Source organism: Acanthamoeba castellanii (genome assembly GCF_000313135.1).
Source record: "Acanthamoeba castellanii str. Neff unplaced genomic scaffold scf7180000084474, whole genome shotgun sequence".
NCBI classification, from domain to species: domain Eukaryota; phylum Discosea; order Longamoebia; family Acanthamoebidae; genus Acanthamoeba; species Acanthamoeba castellanii.
The window spans coordinates 1-19,761 of NW_004457300.1; the positions used below are offsets into that span (position 1 = coordinate 1).

The 19,761-nt window shown below is 51.5% G+C and overlaps 4 protein-coding genes and 2 pseudogenes across 4 annotated transcripts; 4 read left to right on the top strand and 2 right to left on the bottom strand.

The window, feature by feature from the left end:
• Positions 1 to 244: 244 nt before the first annotated feature.
• On the top strand, positions 245 to 433 carry ACA1_324680 (uncharacterized protein; the record flags this gene model as incomplete). Its single annotated transcript, XM_004334390.1, has 1 exon — positions 245 to 433. The coding sequence occupies one exon, from the start codon at positions 245 to 247 to the stop codon at positions 431 to 433; it is 189 nt and encodes a 62-aa protein (XP_004334438.1).
• Positions 434 to 5,926: 5,493 nt separating this feature from the next.
• Positions 5,927 to 8,205, top strand: ACA1_324690 (annotated as a pseudogene).
• A 1,468-nt stretch (positions 8,206 to 9,673) lies between these two features.
• Positions 9,674 to 10,083, bottom strand: ACA1_324700 (annotated as a pseudogene).
• Positions 10,084 to 12,561: 2,478 nt separating this feature from the next.
• On the bottom strand, positions 12,562 to 14,548 carry ACA1_324710 (uncharacterized protein; the record flags this gene model as incomplete). Its single annotated transcript, XM_004334391.1, has 2 exons — positions 12,562 to 13,480; positions 13,527 to 14,548. 2 exons carry the CDS (start codon positions 14,546 to 14,548, stop codon positions 12,562 to 12,564), a joined length of 1,941 nt encoding a protein of 646 aa, XP_004334439.1.
• A 137-nt stretch (positions 14,549 to 14,685) lies between these two features.
• On the top strand, positions 14,686 to 15,136 carry ACA1_324720 (uncharacterized protein; the record flags this gene model as incomplete). Its single annotated transcript, XM_004334392.1, has 2 exons — positions 14,686 to 14,915; positions 14,953 to 15,136. The coding sequence occupies 2 exons, from the start codon at positions 14,686 to 14,688 to the stop codon at positions 15,134 to 15,136; spliced, it is 414 nt and encodes a 137-aa protein (XP_004334440.1).
• Positions 15,137 to 17,435: 2,299 nt separating this feature from the next.
• ACA1_324730 (XPG Iregion domain containing protein) lies at positions 17,436 to 19,393 on the top strand (the record flags this gene model as incomplete). The annotated part of the gene is made up of 4 exons (XM_004334393.1): positions 17,436 to 17,470; positions 17,512 to 18,220; positions 18,456 to 19,258; positions 19,285 to 19,393. 4 exons carry the CDS (start codon positions 17,436 to 17,438, stop codon positions 19,391 to 19,393), a joined length of 1,656 nt encoding a protein of 551 aa, XP_004334441.1.
• Between the last annotated feature and the right edge of the window lie 368 nt (positions 19,394 to 19,761).

Sequence of the window (19,761 nt, forward strand, 5' to 3'; positions counted from 1 at the left end):
ATTCTTGTCGATGTATTGGCACTTGGGGCACTTTTCCACAGCAACATGATGAATGATCCTCCTTGCTTCCCTTCTATAGGCCGAAGACATTTGTGGATTGCAGTTGCACCTGGAGGCATACAGACTGACAAAGAAATGCTCACATTATATTGTCAAGGCAATCAACACAATCCACGTGTTTGGCAACATCAGAAATGACAAGACCACAATCAGCGACATCATATCCCAACATTTGCACCATGACATGCAACCCCAGTGCATCAGCGTCAAATTTTGCATGGGTGGCATAGTGGAGGACAAGTTCTCTGCCTCACAGACCATCATCAGCATATACCTCAAGTCAAAATTCCATTCCCAAGAGGGAAATTCATTCCCCTGGTGTGGGATATCTATTCACTTTGAAGACAGTGACAACGCCAAGATTTCAGCCTGAAGACCCACATTGATCAATAAATCTGCATGTCTTTTTCACACTGCATCCAATGCATTGTCATCCATCATGGTGTGAATTACTGTGGCAGCAATTTTTGTGTCTCCATGCTTGCCCATCAATCGTGCACCATTGAGAAGCCATGCCATTTCAGGATGCAATTCAAATATCTTTTTGAGATACAGTGGTCAAGCGCTGCTCTTGCAATTGTAAAAAGCGCAAATGTGTTTTTGTGCAGTGGCAATGTCAATTTCCACACGGGGCAGTTGCACCAGGGGCGGATAGACCAAGTGTACTGTGTTGTCCTGTGCTAGTCCAAGCAACATTTTGATTTACCAAGCAGAAAGGCATCCAGCATGTAAAAATCCAGTGATGAGTGTTCTGTCTTGGAATTCCAGATAAACCCAACAAAATAGGGTGAGTTGATGATGGGCCATGCGCCGTGGCCAGCTCCATGAAAAAGTTCCACATCAAGCAAACCCTGGAGAATGATGGTCTCATGTATTCCTTGGGCGGGTTGCATCAGCAGCTGCAAGGAAAGCGGGTTGATGGTGTACAAAACACCCAAAGTGATGGGTGTCCACTGTTGATGTGTGATCATGGCCATGCACAAGACACACGAGGTCGGTTGGGAATATCCACCCATGACGATCACTGCCACATCCAGAGTATGGTCAGCTGGCAGCCATTTGGCTGACCACTTCTTGCACACTTTCAACAAGTGATATGTGGGAATCCACTTGGCCAACTTGGCGCTCACATCCACAATGTTGATGTACAGCGCCATGAAATTAAATATATCACTCAATATAAAAAGAGGCGCGCCCACAATCTGTGATCCTGTATTCTTCACCTGTATACACACATGCAATGACTCTTGTCGTCCTTTATGCTGTAGTACCGCGATCTCAACATGAAATGCCTGTGCAAAGACCACAGTCAAAGTGCATTGCAATCCAAAAGACTACAAAGCACAAAAAGATTGTGCACCAATGCATCAGGGGACCTTTGCTCATTCCCAGAGAGCGGGGTTGATTTATTCATATTCAGAGTGGATCACAAGCATCACCTGGTAAAAAAGTGAATCCCTGGTCTGCAAGATCTGGCTCTGAGGCAAAAGATGCTGTGACTCTATCACTTGGCCATTTTCAAACGCCGTGTGCAAGCAGTCAAGCGCCAAAAGCATGGCGCACACTCTGACATTCATCATTATCTCAGCGGCAGCGGCAAAATTGCATGATCCACGGCAGGTCAACAACTTGACAGCATTCATATGGCCATTGTGCGCCGCACATCACAATAAAAGTGCCATAAAGTGTTGATCGCGCATGTCATCCCATGTCAAATGGGCCTCTAATTTCTCCAGATGTCCACCCCATGCCCATCCCACCACGGCGTGTCTCCAATGGAGCATCATGGCAGGGTCGTCAATGTTGTGTTCAGCCATGGCTTGGATCAAGAGCGGCACGTTCTTGCCAGAAATAGGTCCGTGGACACAGGTTGGCTGCCAAGGCAGCATCCACATCACATAGAGTGTCTCATCAATCTCACAGCCGCATGATTCAATGATAGAGACAATGTCTGTGGCATGGGACAACTTGGCAACGGTATAGCACATCATCATCACGGCCACCTTGAGGTGCTGGTTGGCCTTGTCCAAGTGTTGAGCGAGGTACGTGACAAATGCCTGCGCATCCTTTGACAAAATGCACAGGACCATTCTGTGTCCAGTGGGATAGTGCACAGGAGACCAGTTGATGGGATTCAGCCACAAGCGCAACTTGGGAGAGATGTGGTCATTCACAAATTCACCCTCACAAGACCTCTCGCAATCGGTCGCCCATCTTTTGCTTGCACCTTGGTTCTCTCTATTATTGCCATTGTTGTTATTGTTATTGTTGCTGCTGCTGCTGCCATCATCATATGGTCTCTTTTTGCAAAGGCACTGTTCAATTTCCATGTTGCCAGCTGTGCAATGAATGCCAAAGTATACACCAGGGGCATTTATATCCACTGCAATAATTTTTCTGCACCAGACCACCCGATCGGCACTTTTTGCCAATAAAATGTGGCGCCATAATGATGTAATATCAATTTGACAGGACGATGCCATTAAAATAGACTCTGGCGTTAGAAATCAAGGCGACACACACAACACAATAGACTTTACGTTGCTGCATCATGCACACACACATGACAGACTTTATCACTGATTCATCTGGTGGGCGCAAGTGGGTCATCAACAACAAGGTCATTCACACATACGTGCCCAGAACTGTGGATCCCACCGATTTAGCGCTTGCTCTTGCCAACCGACGCAAGGATCTCATGACAGTCTCTTTCAACTGGGCGGTCAATGTGCTGGACGCATCATTTATTGACTTGGAATTTGACAACGAGAACTATCTGCACATTCTGGACTGGGCACAACACCTGGGCAAGGCAAAGACGTATGGCGATGTGCATGATTTGTTGGCTGACTGGCCAAGTGGTCATACTGTAATGGAGATGTATGGCAATTGCCTAGTTGTCTGTTCAAGCAATGCTCATGGCCAAATTGAATAAGACTCGGATCATCTGGCATCGGTGGCGTCCATTCTTTGCTGTCTCCCATGGGTATGCGGTTGAGGTGGCATAAAAAGCTGCGCTTGCCCTTGATGGGAGTGAATCCGTGACCCATGTTGGAAATGATACACATTCTGTGATCGCGATCAACCAAGATGAGAATGCTGCCACAATTAAAATAACCCTTGTGCATGGGTATTGTGACGCTGTATGTCCACAGTGCATATGGCCTCCTCTTGTTGCTTTCAGGCCAGTGAATGTCCCACTCTATTCCATCGCAGTTGAGCACTTGACAGAGGAACTTGCGGCAGGAAGATGGCCATAGCGTGATGTAATAATGGCCCGATCGGTAGGAAATGGAGAGGTGCGGAGAATTGTGTGGTAGGCAAATCTGGTCTTGACAAGAAATTGCGGCTCTTGCGCGGTGGGTTCATCTGGCGGGAAGATGGGTGTGCCGGGCGCATATACCAGATTGTTCTTGCCTCTGATATACGCTGGGATGCCATAGACAGTATTGTTGTTGCCAAATATCTTGTTGAATTGACCATGGATGATATTTTCCGGCCCGGTGACTTTGTTGCGATTGCCCGTCACCGTGGCGCGGGTGCTCCTTATGGAATTGTGATGACCTTCGACAGTGACACCAATACCGCTGATGTGATTATAGTCACCGATAATGGTGACATTGTCTTGCATGATGGTCATTCTGTCGGCATACACAATGGTGTTGTGCACAGACATTTTTTTTCACCAATGGAAATCACCAGACGCGCGCTACGCGGGACGATTTTGCAACAATCATCACATTATATTCCAGCTTCTCTTTTAATTTTTTACAGGGAAGGAAGTTATCACATCGCCCCGCACACACAAAACACGCGCCTGCACTTTGTGCACTGTTGTTCGTGCCGGTGTTGACGGTGCAGCGTATCTGCCTGTGTCATGATGTCGTTGTATTCCCACCCGCCGGGTGTTATGCCATTAACATGAACAAAGAGTTGCAGATTGCGCTGACGATCCTTGCCCGTGGTGGTGTCAAGAATGCGCGCCACCTGTATGGCCATCTTGTCCCTCTGACAAATCTCCATTTAACCAGTCTGCCATAATTTTGTATTCCGCGTGCGACGTGCAAGTTCAAGTGTCTCTGGACACATGACATGGTCGGTGATGATCATAATGCTTGGATACTTGTGGAAAATGCGAGCACAGTTCCTTCTTGTCTCTGGAATAAATTCTCAAGGCCTCTGCTTGCAAGAGATAGTAGTCTGCCACTTGATCGTCGGATGTAAAATTACGCACCTGATTTTATGAAATGATCCCAACTCAGCAGATCTGAGTCACGATTCCTCCCATCGCCAGGAATGAAGCATGCGCGAATTGACATCTTCTCCTTTCTTGCCAAGTTGATGAGCAGCAGCATTTGTTCTTTCGAATACTGCTTGGCGTACTAGTATCACGCTGATTTCTGCAATCACCAATATGTGTCATGCTGATTTCTGTTGCGCTGATTTTACGGACATTAAATTGTGTCACGTTGATTTCTGTGAATGTGTCACAGTGATTTCTAACTTTTTACACTCTGGCGCATGATTTTTATTTGACCCGGCGTGTGTTTTCATCCAGTCAATATTAAAGATGTCTGTCCTATGGAAGGCACTGTTCAAAGGATGGCATCCTCTCACTGCAGAAGAGCACCAAAAGGCTTTGCCGTCTTCATCGAGTTCACGCCTACGCGATGAACTCAGTGGCCTGTGTGTCCGAGTGTGGCCTCCCAACAGACGTTGCTACTACCTGATTGATTTCACACAGAGCGCCAAGATTCAGTTCACCATGCATGACAAGTCCCAGGGATCCGTGATATCTCTCCCTCTCTACGAGAACAACAAGACGTGCGAATCGCATGGCACAGAGGACTCATCACATATGCTGTGTCTGCCAATGATTTTTATAAATTCCACATCGTCATCCGGTGGGTGTGATGCAATCGGTCTGGCGACGGAGGTGCACATGGGCGACAAAAAAAGTGTCCTATATGGAGATGGAAATTTTTCACTGTCAAGCATAACCTCGTGTCGCTTGTGTATAAAAACACCTGTTCTCTCTCTTTCTGCCTTTTTCCATACCACTCCAAGCACATGCAATCCACCATGAGCACAGTGATTGGACCATTTTGTGAGGCCAGCGCAAAAAAAATCCCCTTGGTAGAAATCGGTGCGGTGATCACCCTTACACGTGAACAGCTGGCTGAATGTACCCGCATGTCCATTGAGCGCAACAACGCCAACAAGGCGAACAACACCAAGAACTGAAAGTACGCCCATCAGAGGACTGATGAGGAAATAGACATGCAGGGTGTGGTGGGAGAGTATGCATTTTCTCTTCTCTCTGGCGTGCCCGTTGAGATCTATGACGTTGGCTGTTGCAACGCCGCGTCCGAAGAGTGATTTGACACTGTGTTGGATGATGGCATGACCATTGACGTCAAGACCACAATCTACCCCACACGTGTCACCACATGGAAGGCCGTAAATCCTCCTGACGCCTACGCGCTCATGATCATCGATAATCCAATGCTGGCCACGCACACCTTTGATCAACTCTATGGATGTGAAGATTCTCCGCCACTAAAGGTCCGCCTTGCTGGCATGGTCACCGCGGCGGAAATCTTCCAGCCGGGCCACATCACCATGGTGCAACATCGATCGGGCCGACCCAGTGTCTACTATGAAATCCAACAACACCACCTGAAATCACTTGCCACAATTACAAGGGAACTCGGCGCCAAGTATGGAATTTCCAAGTGCAATTAATCTGTAATATTTTCATTGGTGCTAAATTCCCGTGTCCAAAATATGGCGCTAGGGGGCGGCACATAAATACATTTGACCACTTGTGTAGTAATATCACATCTTACTTTTGAATCACTCCAATATGGACGGTACCACCACCCATATCGACACCCAATGGCTCGACAATGTCAACTTGGACGCTCTTGGTGGTGGTGACCAAATAGATTTCAGTGCCCTCACCGACGGCATGAATCTGGATCTTATTGCATTGGATGAGGCCTTTGCCGTTGAGTACGACCAGCAAGAGCAGGACCAGGATCAGAGCCACATGTTCCAAGTGTGCCAAGAGTTCAATCCCGATGGATCCACCTTTTCCACCGACGGCGAACCCATCAACATTGACGACATCCTCAATGCGCTCAATGCGCCCAACAATGGCTTTGAAAGCATGGAGTCTTATGAGCAGCTGCCGCCGCAGTCTTTATACATTGCCAACCCTATGCAGCCGCAGCAGCAGCAAGAACAGCCACAGGAGCAACAAGAATTACAACTCCCCGCTAGAGGCCAATCTCCAAAATCTCCGTCTCAAGTGTCCCAACGACATCAACCCCGATGATCGTGCTGCCGCCATGATCAACAACTTTGGCACCAGGAACAAGAGACGCACGCTGGCCTGTCCCAAGATCTTGTCAGGCGCGCCCTACACACCGGTGACCATCCAACTCATGGTGGATCTCAAGTCTGGCAGGCAACTCTCCGAGGTCAAGACATATCACGCGCATATGGCCTCTATGACCGACACGCACATCACCATCCTGCCCGTCGATCGCGGAGGCGATTATGTGTGGTACAGTGGCGCTGTCCACTACACCATCGGCCTGGACGCGGTGGTGTTTCTCAAGCATTACTTGCCGCGTTATTACCCCACCGCCGACAGCAATGGCATGCACATTTATGCCGTCCCGCCTGTTCCCACCACCGACTATGAAGTCCGTCTCTCTACGCTCTTGGAGACGCTGGACCCCGCGGATGTGGACCCGCGCTTCCAGGAGCGCGTCTTTATGAAGATTGATCTCAACCACTCGCTGGAAATTGGTCAGACCACCAAGCAAGGCGCGACCCTGACAGAGCCGGTCACGCTGCGACGCAAGATGTGGAAGAGGCCCAAGGGTATTCCAGAGGCGCTGGCGCACCAACTCCCGGCCAATTTGGACAAGATGATGGAGAACCTCGCTGGTCTCGATGTGCTGTGCAACAACATCAGCAACAATTTTGACAAGAGAACCGGCCAATTCCAAGAGATCGATGGTCTCATCGAAGAGGGCCTCTACCAATACATCCTCGGCCCCAACAACTGCGAGGCCAAGTACATCACCGCCGACATGGTCAAGGAAGACGGACACACCCTCCAACTGAGGGTGGTCGCCCGCGCGTTGCCCTTTGTCTGGCGCTACTTTGAAAAGACCGGCTACATGCTGCGCTCTCCGCTGATGACGCGCCAGGCCATCGGCGTCTTTTTGGACACTCCTGCCCAGATGAAGAACGCCGCCGAAAAGATTGTCAAAAAGGCGCGCGACGAGGGCATCCCCGCACAAAAGGTCATCATGTCCTACTCGCCGCCTCTGAGGACATACATCGTGCGCGCCTTGACAAGGACCTGCCTCCCGACTACATCTCGCGCAATCGCCACATGCTCTTTGACCACCCTCCAACGCTCACCGCCGAACAGTGGGACCAACTCTTTACCGCCTTTTACTGGACCTACCTCGCACCGCACGGATTCAAAAAGAATTACCAGCATATAATCGACTTTTACGCGCGACTCGGCGTGATGATCCGTCTCAAGATGCCCTACATGGCCACCGGCGAGAGCGTCCTTCGCACTTCGATCTCGGGAGAGTCGCGCACATTCAAAAACACTTCGCACTCTCATTCGTGGCTCATCGACACCAACAACATCGTATTCAAGAACGACGGCCGCATGGTCGCCAAGAACAAGGCCAAGCCGCGCAAAGTGGAACCGCCCAAGCCGCCCGCCATCAGCGCACCCTTGGCACTCCCGGTGGGATGCTTCGATGACTCTGAATTGGATGACTCCGTCGACCGCCAATCCGCCACCGCACCCATCACAAGCAGCGTCACCAAAGACGGACTCATCGTCCGCACATCACAGCCGACAGACTATGGAGGAAGGGTAAAAGTGACAAGACCCCTCGCCAACATCAGCATGCCCGCGTCAAAGCAAGCCAGAGCCATGTCCAGGAACATGAAATTGACCGATATGAGGATCCTCGCCTGCGTGGACTCGTGCGAAGAGATGAAGCCGCCGTTGGTATTCAGCATCGCCACATCCAAGAACAAGTTGACGCGACCTACCACATGTTCACGCCCAGGCAGACCTCCCAAGCGCAAGACTCCTGAGGTCGCGTTGTCCCTCGCAAGCGCAGGGAAAAAGACCAAGCCATCGAAAGAACCACCAGCAAAAAAGCGCGGCACCATCAAGTTGCTCGGCATCATCAAAGTCGACCCCTAGGCAATCAATAAACCGCGCCGTAAATGAATGAATCACTGTCAAATACAATTTATTTTTTCGAAAATTTCCCGAATGTGTATTGATGCGTCTGCGCCCATTTTATCTGGCGCCCAAAGAGTCAAAATTCCGATCCAGACAATTTATTCTGGCGCCAGTTGGGTAATACTTAAGGACCCACATTCATGGCACACAATCGCACAGACAGACAGACATCGACGCAAGAGCACTCATGTTTCCGACGTCATTCCCCACGGACGAAGAGTCAGACTCTATCACCGAAGCACTGCCGGTTCTACCGGCATGCGAGGATCTGTGTCCGCAATATTGGATTGCACCGCACATATGGTCTTGCTGGGAGAAAGCGATATGCGAGTCGTATGGAAAGACTTATGGCAGCAGCAGCGACAACTGGTCAAAATTGAAATCCCTGCTGAAAGACAGGGATGACATCCGCATCATCTACGCCGACGGAATGGCGACTGACGCAAGTGAAAACGTGCCTTCACAATGCTCTGTTCTCTACATCTACGTGCGTGGAGTATCAGTCGACAAGATCTGCCGCTTTGGCGTGCAGTCTTTCAAGGACATGTCGCGGCCGCAACCGGCGAACCCATGAGGTGCGCTGTCGTCAAGATACCTGGATTCGACGAGATACTGGATATTCTCAATCGCGAGCGAGACCAACCTCTGACGGCTTTTGACCTCGCGACGTTGAACATGAAGCCAGTCACCAAGATCAACAACTTTTGGGATGGCGAACTTGAAAAAAGCATGGATCCCGAAAGCCACATCGAATATGACGAATCCATGTGGAAGCGCATCAAGTGGTCTGCCATCAGACTGTGGTCCTTTGACGAACATACATACGGAGGCCTGATCCATCTGCCCATGTTCAACAGCACGTTCACGCGCATGGTCAAATTTACTTGCGAAGTGAATCCTGACGACGTGATCCTCCCGTTCGACCTTCCATTGGTGGATTTCTTATGCGACGGAAGGACCGGCCTGTTGCATAAGAATCAAAGCCATTTTCCAAGGCGCCCTATCTCGCGGACATCACGAAGGACTATCCGTGGAAGAGTATGTCAAGGCATTTATTGATCACATTGATGGTGTCAAGTCCTAGCAATGTCAAAAGGCGCTTGGAATATAACATTGGAAAAATCTTCGGCCTTGCTGATCTCTTCTCCTTCTTCTCCCTGGTCACTTTCATTTTCCTGTTGCTGTTGACGGTCACTTGAATCACGTTGTCCACTGCCGCTGCAACTTTGATTTTTCAAAAAGGTCGTTGTGCTGGAAGGAAGCGACTTGGCGAGCGTCGGAGGAAAGAGCGATATGTTGCCCACGAGGGGTTTATCAGTGGCGAGATTTCTGACTTGCACGTAGCGCATGTGGACGGCAGCGGTGTCAGACTTGATGCTGTAGCACTTCATCCATTGAAATTCGCGCCCGTTGACATCTGGACTCTCGATGTAGCACTTCATCCACACATAATCCTTGCCTCCGATGTCGGGACTCTCGGCATACACGGTGCGCAAAACAAGTGTCTCCCCCTCTTGGACGCTCACCGGACTGCACAACTTGGCGATCTTGGCGTCGTCGGTGATGCCCTGCTTCTTGAGATTGGATGGCAGATCGGAATAGATTTTGACACCCGGCGCGATGACCTGGCCGTAGCACATAAAGGATTCGCTCTTGAGCGTCTCCAATTCCTTGGTGACTGCGTTGTGGTTCTTTTGGACGATGGTTCTGATCTCCGAGTTCATGCGCGTCAATGCGGTGCTCAAGGCGTCAACTTTCAACTCCAGGTCCTTGATGGGATCGATGATGACGGGTGACTGGTGCTTCTACTGGTGGCGCTGTCCCTGTGAGATGCAGACTGCATGGTATCGTGGCGTCCGATGAATCCGGGTTCAGAATCCTTGCGTGATCTAGAAGTGCCACGAGGCACAGGCGGGACATGATTGTGCGATCGATGGGGTGAAGGTTCATTCCGACGACGGCGCCGATCGTAACCACGACCGTAGTCTTCTTCTTCTTCTTCATCATCGTCGTCGTCGTCACCAAAATTGGCGTTGTCGTAATGACGGGCATTGCGCTGCTGATCTTGTACCGCATGTGTGTTTTTGCGCGATTGATGCATGATGGCGGTGTTGTGTCTTCTCGCGTGGTCGTCTTCCTCGCTCTCGCTTTCAGAATTGTGACGATAAGCAGGTTGATTGCGGTGTGGGACATTTGGTGTTTTCCTCTGTGCTGAGCGGGTGGGGAATCCATCATCGTCATCTTCATCACTGCTGATGTATCGTCCTCTGTTGTTCACATTGAATGACTTGTTGTGATGGGGGCGTTCGGATGATGGACGCATCCAATCACGCGCGTGTCCAGAGGGTTCTTGGTCATATTCGTAGTCGCTGATGTTGCGAAGATGACCGCGGTTGTCACTGTCCCACTCGAGTGCGTCTGCACCACCGCGTTGCATTTTCAAATTTTCCAATTGTTGACTTGATGTGCACTGTCGTGAGCAAAAGGAACGAGGTCTCGATGTTATGGTAAATCACCACTGATGGCGGCTGTTTCCTATGGTGCCGGGATATTGTTTTTCTCATACGCCCCCAATGGCACGGTCCATTTCGTGATGGCGCGTAATTCTTCCCAGTCCAAGTCCGTGGCGCGCGATCGATTTTGCGACCTTGGCGGCTGGGCGAGACCAGGGGAAGGCGTCGAAGAGTGCGCATGCCGAGAGGCGGTCGAAGAAAGCGCGGGTCTCTTGGACATTTCCCCTGACGAATTGGCTGACGGCCAGTACACACTGCGTGTGGATTTGGACCTCAACCACGGCAATCCAAAAAGGAACGGTAAAATCAAGAAATATGTCACATTTGTAAAAGAAGTGCCGTGGCAGCCAGATCTTTCAGTGCGATTCCATATGGCGAGACAGACCATGCTTGTGTTGGACAGAGTGCGCAGACGACTATTGAGCGCGAGTCCCCACGAGTTGGTCAGCGACGGCGCCGCCATCTCCATCCGCATAAGCGACAGCGGCTGTTGTCAGGTGGTCGTCAAGGCCACCGGCGCCGTCGTGCCTCTCCAATTTCGCGCCGCACTGATGACACGCGTGCGCAACGCACGACGCTTTGTCTTTCAGTGGTCTGGTCGCGGGCCTTACTTTTTCACCATCGATGACAACGACGAGACCGCCATGCAAGTGGCGCAGGACTTGGTCGAACTGTGTCGCTGTCTCGTTGTCCTTCCTTATTCGGTGGCGTGTGCTGCCACGTCAAACACGGGACACCTGCCCGAGGTGCCCAAGAGCCACCAGGAAAAGACAGAAGTGGTGTACTGGGATGCGCGACGCCTGCTCAATGCCATCGAGGGCCAATCCAAGAAAGGCATCGACGAGTTGCGCTCGTCATTTGTTCCGTCTGCGGCGGTGGTGATGGACTGTCTAAGGAGCAACGACGGCACTGATGCGTACACGGTCACTTGCCATTCGTCCATCGCCACACAACGACAACTACAACACCATCAATGGAACTCGACTAATTGGAAAAGAATAAAGGGATGAACCGCATGGCCGACAGATCGCGCCAAAAGGCATCTTCTCCCGCAGCCAAAGAGTATGTCGTGTATGTGCAGCGGGGCGATGTCAACTGTGAGATACTCTTGCAATTCCTGATGAGACGCGGCCTGCGTTCTTTGGTGCATGTCCAACGAGTCGATCGGGTGCCGCATTATGCGTGGTTGCCCTTTATGTCTGATGTGCCGTCGCTGTATCGCCTCGGCACCAACGAGGTGTTCCAAGGCAACAAGGCCACCGTGATAGAGATCAAAAGATTCTACGAAGAGAGATCACGTGAGCCAAAATATTCCCAGGACACGCTGTATGATTCTTCCTCTTGGTTCGCGGATGACGCGCCCTCTCATGATGCGGACAATAGGACCAACACAAATGCGTCCACCCGTGTCAACAACACAATGTCAAACATGACAGAGTCCGATGCTGGTACTGATCCGGATCCGGTGCCGTCGCGACCGCGCAAGAATGAATATGTGGATGGCACAAAAATCAAGGCCTATATGGCCATGAGGAACGCCCTGTACTAGCGATAGATGGTTCATGATAAATGGACGCCACGTCCTCTTTGCCTTTGAAAAGAAAAAACATAGCCATCGCTGTGGACAGCGTCATCATCAGAAAGGGTGTGCCGTTCGTGTACTTGGGTAGGATCCAACGGGGCAAGATTTTATTCAAAGGACCTCTTCTTCCACTGGGGACGGCCCCTTCCTCCGGGTCCTCCGGCAACGGCTGAAGCGGTCTCGGGTGGCGCCATCACGTTGGTCTTGAAGTGATTCAGAAACTGTGTCGAGCGCTTTTGAAAGTGGTCCTCCCTTTTCCAAGTGCCGGTGGACGGCGGCCGGCCGGTCGCGCGACTGTCCACAAAAGCCGCTGTCTTTTGCTTGAGGATGCCTTCGATGCGCTTTTCGTCTTGTTCGCCCAGCGGGTCGGGATCAAAGTGATTGCAGGTGTGGACATCGAGTGGGTAGGGCCACACCATGCCGAGTCGATAATACTCGCGCACTTTGGGATGCACCGTGATGTACTTTACGTGGAATCCAATTACTCTGAGGCCTTCCTTGGACGTGACGCGCGACAGGGCGATGTAGGCCTGGCCGGGTGCAAAAATGCCGTCAAAGTTGACAATGACCCTAGACATCTGGGCACCCTGCACGCTGTGCATCGATTGCGCATATCCCAGGACCAGAGGAATCTGTTCGTGGTAGGCGTATCCGATCTCTTCCTCCTCGACCTCCCAGCGCTCGAGAAGCACCACCGATGTAGTTCCATCTTCCCACTTGACTTTGGGATAAAGCATCCCGCTCTTCTTTGGTGGCGGCGGAAGGGCGAGTTCCTTTTTCTCGTTCTTCTCGCTGTCTCCGGATGCTGATTCCTCTTTCTCGTCGCTCTTGCTCTCGCCCTCGCTTTCTTTCTTTTTTTCGGCCACAGACTTGAGTCGCTTGCATTCGCGCTCGTACGCCTGTTGCATCTCCTTTTCCGCAGGGTCCTCGTCAAATCCGACAATGACTCCACGCATGCCGTTGAAATAGTCGGTGCCTCTGATGTTGCGGATCAAGAGCACTTGGGCCTTGTCCTTGAGCATCAGACTGTGGGGCGCACGACAATTTTCCGATAGATAGATGGCGTGCATACTCGGAGAATTTGCGCATGATGCTGTGGTCTGATCTAAACTCGGGTTCGACAGTATAGCCATTCTTGGAGGAATACGTGTACGGCTTGCCGGGCAGACTGTTGATACGACGCTGGTTCTCTTCGATGACCGGCTTGTTTTTCGCGTAGAGGATTGTCGGCTCTATACCATCATCGGGAAATACCGTGTTGGCGCACGACTTGAAAAAGTCTTCCACTTCGGACGTGATGATGCCCATGCGCACGCAGTTGAGCATGCGCACCATGTGTTCGTCCTTTTGGCGATGGACCTCGGTCAACTGGACGTTGACAAAGTCGAATTCCTTCCACAGATCCAACTCAAAGACAAATTCGCAGTATCCGTCGTCGATGCGAGGGCGGTGGCCGCGTGGCGTCTTGTGCACGGGTGGCAATTGTCCCCAATCGCCGATGCACACCAGTTGGACACCGCCAAATGGCAACTTGGCATACTCGGGATTGATCTTGCCCCTGATGTGACGGATGATGCGGTCGGCCTTGTAGAACGCTATCGGATGAAGCATCGAGATCTCGTCGATAAAGGCGCGCTTGACCTTGGTCCATTCTTCCACCTGATGCTTGAACTCGCCCTTGTCGATCTTGTTGGTGTAGAATCGCACCGACTTGTTCAAGAGTCCAAAGCCGACGCCGCAGTTGAAAGTGACGCCCCCGATGATGTTGGCCGCGCAGCCAGTCGATCCCATCGGCAGAGTGGGCACCTTGTGCTCGTAGCGCGACAGTCCGATGAGATATTGCGTGGTCATAGACTTGCCCACACCGCCGACACCAGAGAGCATGATGTTGCGCCCCGCGGAAAAGGCCTGGATGGCATTATTCTGCTCGTCCGTAAAGGTCACGTTGGCGAATTTGTCCTTGAAGACCTGCAGTCCCTTCTGGTACTCTTCCGAAGTCTCATCCGCGACCATAAGGTCCCACTTCCTCTTGTTGCCTTTGGCCGCCGCGCTAGACTTTCCGGTGGCAGGATTATTCGATCTTCCGGCTCTCATCTTTTTTTGGCGCGTTGTGCACTGGAGAGAAAGCAGGGCAAAAAAGAATGCAGTGGTGTGCCGTCTGTCCGGTCTGATGCATATAAATTAAAAGTCTGGCGCCAGGTTCCAAGTCCCGGAATTTCTAAATATAAAAAATGGAGCAACCTGGCGGAGAAATACGGAGAGTTGTCTGCTTCCCGCCTGACGGCAAGTTGGACACCGTGGCCAAGATACTCCACGTGGGCGAAAAGGGCGGCGTGTACTATGTCAACGAAAAGGGCAAGCGCATCTATCTCAAAAAGTACCAGTACAAGCAACTGCTCGAACAGCACCAACTCAACGGCGCCGTCAACATCGGCACGCTGGATTTCGACAGCATCTCGCCGTACAAGACACGCAATGGCGCTGCAGGAACCACGCAGCAAGCACTCACTGGCAACGCTGGACAACCCGTTGGCGGTCCCGCGCCTGCAACGAGAGGACGCGGAAGACCACGCGGCAGCATCAACAGGGGGCGTGGTGGCGGCAGCACCGCTGGAACACCACCCGCGCGATCGCCCATGCAGCAACAACAGCAATCGCCCCAATATTCACCGGCGCCCATGACACCAGGCGATGACAACTTGCAAGACTATATGTCTGATGCAGCCATTGCACAAGTGGTAGATGAAATCAACGCAATGATCAACAGCGGCGAATTTATGTGGGACGGCACGAACGCGTTGGTGCGCAATCCCAACTACGCCGGACCCATGACTCCGACTGTAAGTGCTTCCGCGAGTTCCCAGAGTGCTCGCACAACTCCACAGCCGTCCCCGTATGTGAACGGTGCGCCTGTCGGAAATGTGCAGTCGTCGCCATTTTGGAGTGGCTCGCTTGCCAACACGCCTCAGCAGTCGCCGCTCTATTTCAGTCAATCTGGTGCAACATCTCAACAATCCTCTTCTTCGTACATTGTCAATGACACTGGTTCACTGGCAACCCGCGGTCGCGGTCGGGGAACTCGCGGTCGGGGCAGAGGGAGCGCTCCGCCGTCACCTGCACCAGCATTTACTCCCCAGCAGCAGCAACAATGGGCCCCCCCAATTTGGCCAAATTTGGCGCGACCGGTGGAGGAACGATATATTCTCCTGGATCCCCACAACCGATAGTGTCACCCGTGCGGAGTCCCTCAACAGGATCATCGAATGCATGGAACCCTGTCATTCCCCAGTTTTATCAGTCGCCCAGCACTCAGAATGCACAGCCATCAACACCAACGCAATATTTGCAAAGTTCTCGTCTCTCATTGCCGCCTGTTCAATCTCCTCAGACCAACAACTTGCCACCCGAGGCAGCCATGTTGAACTTGCCTCCTGATCTTTACAACAGCTATTATGGCGACCCGTCAATGCTCTCAAATGTCTAATGAAGATACCAATAAATTTGTTGTGCAGTTGAAAAAAGAACATGGATCCCAATACAGTTGGTCAGGATCCGGTGACCGGCGAGACCGCACAACAGGCCTCATTATTTGGCAAAAATAGTGGAGAGGGTCAATATGTTTTTGGCGGAAATGTTGCTGTTACTGCTCAGAATCCTCCTGTCACCTTTGGCGGACTGAATGTCCAACCAAATAACATTCCCGGTGCGGTGGCTGGTCCAACTACTGGCCTCACATTTGGTGGCGCGCCGGCTGCTGGTGCGCCTGTTCAATTTGCGGCCGCAACCAGCGCCGCCCCAATTACCGGAGGACCTAATGTTGCGCCAAATTTCTTCACCAAGCCATCTGATTTTGTCGGCGGTGCGGTGCCCAGCATAGCTACGGCCGCTGGGGGACCTAATGTTCCATCAAATTTCTTCACCAAGCCATCTGATTATGTTGGCGGTGCCGCGACCGCAATACCCAATCTGTCCATGGCCGGTGTTCCAAATCCACTGGCCACGGGGACAAATGTAGTTGATATTAGCAACAAGACAAATCGCCCTGTTCGCAATGTGGGCGCGAGTGATCTTCTTGGGAAGACTCAGAGCGAGATATTGGCCCAGTTTATGCCACAAGCAGCCGCGCAACAACAGCAACAACAACAAGCAATGGCCGCACAACAGCAGCAGCAGCAACAACAACAAGCAATGGCAGCGCAACAACAGCAGCAGGCAGCCGCAATGGCTGCAGAGCAGCAACGAGCGCCCCCAGGCGCTGGACAAATGGATTTGGAAGACAACGCAGGAAGGTTGGTTGATGTACTTAGAGATACATCGGTGGCCATTGATAACTACAGGAACACCGCCAAGAAGAGACGCCTAGAGTCTCAAAGTGAACTGACCGACGAGGACAAAGATTATCTGGACAAGTGGTCCACCGAGCCGAGCATCAAGGCCTATGTCGATCAGGCGGCCGCCTATGGCGTCGAAGCAAGAGAGGCACGGACAGAGTTGGCAAGGGTGAAAAAACAGCTGGACGATCTCAAGGCGGAATTTACGGCGGCAACCAATGTCAACGCCCAGTCCATAGCGGCGTATCAACAAGAAATCGCCAATCTCACGGCCCAGATCAAAGCATCGGGTGCCGTCGCAGAAGACGCGGCTTCCCTGCGTGCCCGGTTGGAACAGGCCCAGCAAAATGTGTTTGCCTTGCGGTCAAATGCATTTCATCTGTCGGCCGTGGCGATGCAGCAATTTGCCGCCATCATGCTCGACTTTAACCAGCGCGCCATCAAAGGCACCCAATGGAATGCACAGGACGTCAAGAATTGGGTCAAGAAGCAGCAATCGTGGAAGATTGTGCGCTACTACGCACAGACCGCTGCAGTCTTTGTGTCCTTTGACACACAAGGAAAACCCGACCTCCAACTCAACGATGCCATGGTCAGATACGCACTGGCATTTGGGGTGGCAATCATACACCCGTTGAAATTCTTGAGGGATGACATGGAGGCACAGGCGATGGGCATCAAAAAAGTTCAAGATGTGGTGATCAACGTTTTTCCTGTTGACAACAGACCCCCGGAGATAGTAGAAGCCATAAACAACATAGCCAATGCCTACCGCAGCATCGTTGCGTCCTCAGAGTCTATCAACAGCATCATCAGCGCATGCGAGAAATCAAGGACATCGTTCAACCCGGTACAAATTCTCGAATTGTTCTTTAGCAACACCGAACTTGCCAACATCAGGAACTCGATCGTCTATCTGTGGATGGCTCGCTATACATTCTACACATCACAATCCGTAGGCGCCACCGTATTTGGGACCTACAACACGGTGCTCACCCGTATCATGTGCATATCCTTGGACAAGACCAAATGGGTGACGACCAACAGCGGAGGCATCCTCATGCCCAGGAACGTGGCAGCGGTCTATTGCAATGTGCTCGTCATGCACCTGCTGTATTACAGCATCATCGCGACAACAAAGAATGCCGGCAAGAACATACACGAGCAAATCATGGACATTTTGATCGACGGCTCCGGTTATCCATTGCCTGCCACGGACCAAGAGTTCTTTGATCGCATCATTCCCAATGCCGGCGCATATAATCCAGCGTATCTTGATGGACGGCAGTTGATCATGGGCACGGCCGAGAACATGTCCGACCTACAAAAGATCTCCATGGTCATCAAGACATATCCGGTTTCTCCGTTCGCCACCGTGGAGATCGAAAACTCGCTCGTGATGACAACGGCAAGCAAATACAATGGTGCCACTTTCGTACCTCAAGATTTTGTGAGTGTGCGACCCTCGTGATAACACCGCACACCAAAATGAAGCATCGCATAATTTGCCTCGGTGTTAATGTGGCATTCAACACAATTAAAGTCGCGCGATTTCAAAAATCAATGGCAATGAACGCTTGTGTTTTTCTTCTCCAACACCGCACCACAACACATCAGCAATCATGGGAGTCCACGCGTTGATGCAGGCCCTCCAAAGTCTCTGCCCCCAGGTCGTAAGGCGCATCCCACACGTCCGTGAAATTGCCGGATCATCGGTGGCCATCGATGCTCAGCTGTCCATCAACGCCTTCCTTCACGGATACCGCGAAAAGAACAAATCTTCCACCATCGACGAAGAGTGTGTCTTTATCAAATCGGCCATTTGCGAACAGGTCAAGATGCTCGTGTCCCACGACGTCCATCCGATCTATGTGCTCGATGGCAAGGCGCCGCAGTGCAAAGAAAAGGAGCAATTGAGACGCAGGGCACTGCGCAACAAGAACCAACGGACCGCAGTGTTGGAACTGGAATCCATCGCCAAGGAAAGCGGTTGTGAGGCGGACATTGAGGAAGTGTTGCTGGGGCGCCAGCACCTCATTCTCACGGACAAGAACAAGGCAGACAGGAGCGCCGATCTTGTCAGGAAATTCAATCGCTCCAAGGGCATCACGCATTTGCATATTCTTGCAGCCAAGAACGCGATACTTGAGCACGTCGAACAGGGGCGTGTTGATTTTGTACAAGCACCGGGCGAAGGCGAAAGACTGTGCGCGTGGCTGTGCATTACCAAAAGGTCCGACTACTGCGCCACCGCCGATACAGACGCCATCGCTCTGAGGGCCACCAATGTGATCCGTCACTTGCACATCTCGCCCGAGGCAAAACCTGACAAAGGATTCGAAATAATTAGGCCCGTAGAGGTCATGGATGCTTTGGGATTTGACGAAAAGCAATTCGTGGACTGGTGTCTGCTGTGCGGCACGGATTTCCACGACTCGAAAATCAAGGGCATCGGGTGGAAGAAGGCATACCAGTTTATTTCCACACACGGAAGCATAGAGAATTTTTTGCAAGACAAAACAGACAGTCTGCACTACAGACTGGAAGCGCACGACAAGGATTTCAACACCGCGCGCGCGCAATTTTTCGGATGTCCATACGAAGATGAATCTCAAGACACCTTTGTGCCTCGGCGTCCTGCCAAGTGCGCCTCTCAATAAAAAAAGAACATCTGCATTTCACATTCTGACCACCTCGCACAATACAACCCAATTGGTAATATTCCGCAAAAATCGTCCGCGGTCGGAGAAATCAGCGTGTCAGAAATCACGACGTAGTGAGATCTTGTGTCCCATGATTTCTGCCATGAAATCTTGGACGTCGCGTTCTTGGACGTGGCGCGGCCGCGTCTTGTTGCCACCAGAAGAAAAAATTTTAGACATGACTTCGTGTCTCACAGGTATGTCAATACCTCGCGGCAACTTGATCGCCATCATGTCCAACAGGTAAATCCTGTAACACATGGCAACACACATC